General features: G+C 50.6%; 1 protein-coding gene across 2 annotated transcripts in view; it reads right to left on the bottom strand.

The window, feature by feature from the left end:
* The window catches only part of LOC133136816 (phosphatidate phosphatase LPIN2-like), an 18,948-nt gene that overhangs the window by 6,918 nt on the left and 9,530 nt on the right, over positions 1-2,500 (bottom strand). For both annotated transcript variants that reach the window (XM_061254572.1, XM_061254573.1), the window contains exons 9-13: positions 2,373-2,466; positions 2,188-2,257; positions 2,028-2,102; positions 1,372-1,442; positions 634-775 (exon numbers count right to left, since the gene is read on the bottom strand). In XM_061254572.1, the coding sequence (XP_061110556.1) occupies positions 634-775; positions 1,372-1,442; positions 2,028-2,102; positions 2,188-2,257; positions 2,373-2,466 (452 nt within the window). The remainder of the gene's footprint in view (positions 1-633; positions 776-1,371; positions 1,443-2,027; positions 2,103-2,187; positions 2,258-2,372; positions 2,467-2,500) is intronic.

The raw sequence follows: 2,500 nt of genomic DNA, 5'->3' as shown, positions 1-2,500 counted from the left end.
AAAAGGCCCTGAAACTGGGGAGCTCACTGTGAGGAATGCGTTCAGGACACGTTTGCTCAAACGCAGGTGTCTGACACAGGAGAGCGATCTCCCGCATGACATAACGGCGTGACTAACAGAAGTGCGGAACAGGAGATTAGATAAAGAACGGAGAGGAGACGATGAGTCATCGCTGTCACCGACAGCGATGGCAGTCATCGCGTTACATAAACCTGGGAGATAAAGTCCCGGGAGGTGGAGGAGGGCCACGTAGTGCTTCAAGCAGCAGATAAAGTCTGAGGGCGTTATATGATTACTGAGTATTAGATGTCGCATACTGTAAGTGTTGCGCATCCATTCCAGATTGCATTACGCTGCACTCATTTAACGGATGCTTGTTTTTCGAAGCAACTTACAGCTGATTCGACTAAACAGGGAGCAATTCCACCTGGGGTTAAGGGCCCGACGGCTGTGCGGATCTTATCGTGGCTACACTGGGGCCTGAACCACCCACCACCCGGGTCCCACTCCTGTACCTCAGTCAGGCTGCCCACTTCAATTATTCATCCCAAAATTACGAACAATTAGCCCAGCCCCAATATGCAGCCCAAGCACTGGACCGGTTCTGGTTCTGGTTCCGGTATTTGGGCTTACGATCTGGTCCGACGAGAGACGCAGTGACTTCTTGTACGCGTGGGCGTGGCCAGCGGCCTCCGTCTGCACGTGCTCAGACCCGGCGGCCGCGCCCCCCCTCTCAGAGTCCTCATCGCTGGACGTCTCCGCCCCCATCTTTATCCTGAAGGGGAACACAGGCATCCTTCTGATGATGTCACAGCCTTATACCGTCCGTCCCCTTGTGATGACACGGGTTCCAAGGTCCACCGCGTGTCTTCAGCTTCACTGAATAGCATTACGTTACATTGCAGTTATTTTAGCTGATGCCTTTATCCAAAGCGGCTTACAGTTGATTAGACTAAGCGGGGAACAGTCCGCACTGGATAAATATGGGGATTAAGGGCCTTGCTCAAGGGCCCAACAGCTGTGCAGATCTTATTGTGGCTACACTGCTGCTTGAACCACCAACCCTCTGGGTCCCAGTTAAGCACGTTAGCCACTAGACTACAGGCTGCCTCAGTGTAGCCACATTGCATAATGATGAGTGTGATTTAAAACTCTGTTTACACAGAAGCAAAGACCAAGAGCAATGCAGGGAGATGTGGGTGGGGCTAATACTCACTGCAGGGCGGGGCTAATACTCACTGCAGGGCGGGGCTAATACTCACTGCAGGGTGGGGCTAATACTCACTGCAGGGTGGGGCTAATACTCACTGCAGGGCGGGGCTAATACTCACTGCAGGGCGGGGCTAATATGTGGGTGGGGCTAATACTCACTGCAGGGCGGGGCTTTTCTGCGAGTGGGCGGGTCCAGCCTGTGGCTCTGGCAGCTTTGATTGGTCCTCTGACTGTAGAGTAGGAGAGCACAGAAGAAGAGATGAGACGGGAGGACCTGGGACTGGAGAGACTATCCCGTGTACAAGAGAGACCCTTTCAACACGAGCTGTACGATCAAGATCATCCCTCACTCAGTGGAGCAGAAACAATCCCAGGCTATGTTACACACAGACTATGATACATCGCTGGAGCACAGAGACTTTTCCCACACTGGGCTGTAATAACTAGACTATCCTACACTGAGATATAACAGAGACTATCCTACACTGAGCTATGACAGAGACTATTGCACAATGAGCTTATAACAGAGACTATCCTACACTGAGCTGTAACAGAGACTATTGCACAATGAGCTTATAACAGAGACTATCCTACACTGAGCTGTAACAGAGACTATTGCACAATGAGCTTATAACAGAGACTATCCTACACTGAGCTGTAACAGAGACTATTGCACAATGAGCTTATAACAGAGACTATCCTACACTGAGCTATGACAGAGACTATTGCACAATGAGCTTATAACAGAGACTATCCTACACTGAGCTATGACAGAGACTATTCCACACTGAGTGGACCTTTTGGCCGGTACTGACCACACTTTTGCGCCAGAACCACCAGCCACTGGACTTCTTTGAGGTCTTCTCTTTGACCCAGGCCTCCTCGGTTTTCTGAGGAAGTCGGAGCCACAGGGTCAGGCAGTGACAGGTCAGAGGTCAGAGGTCAAAGGGCACTGCTAAGGGAGCTGTACTGTACCTCAGGCAAGGTCTGCTGGAAGACCCCAAGACTCAGAATCAGAGGGGCGGCTAAGGCCCAGCTGTAGTACCTGTGAAAGGTAAATATGCTTCAGTAACTCAGAAGAACTATCTGTCCTGAAGGATAAATCAACGTGACTGTGTGAAGATCGTTTATCCGGAGCCATTGAAACCAGCTCAGCTCACCTGTCAGCGATCCTCACCACTAAATCTGGGTTGTCAATGAGAGCCGGGTTTTTAGCAAATTCCTGATACGTGATGAGGTGCTTCATGAATCTTTCTGTGGAAATGAATCAAAATGTCACTATCATCAC

Source organism: Conger conger, chromosome 9 (genome assembly GCF_963514075.1).
Source record: "Conger conger chromosome 9, fConCon1.1, whole genome shotgun sequence".
Lineage (NCBI taxonomy): Eukaryota > Metazoa > Chordata > Actinopteri > Anguilliformes > Congridae > Conger > Conger conger.
Note: the sequence above shows the minus strand (reverse complement) of the source record. Positions and strands in the feature narration are given on the sequence as shown.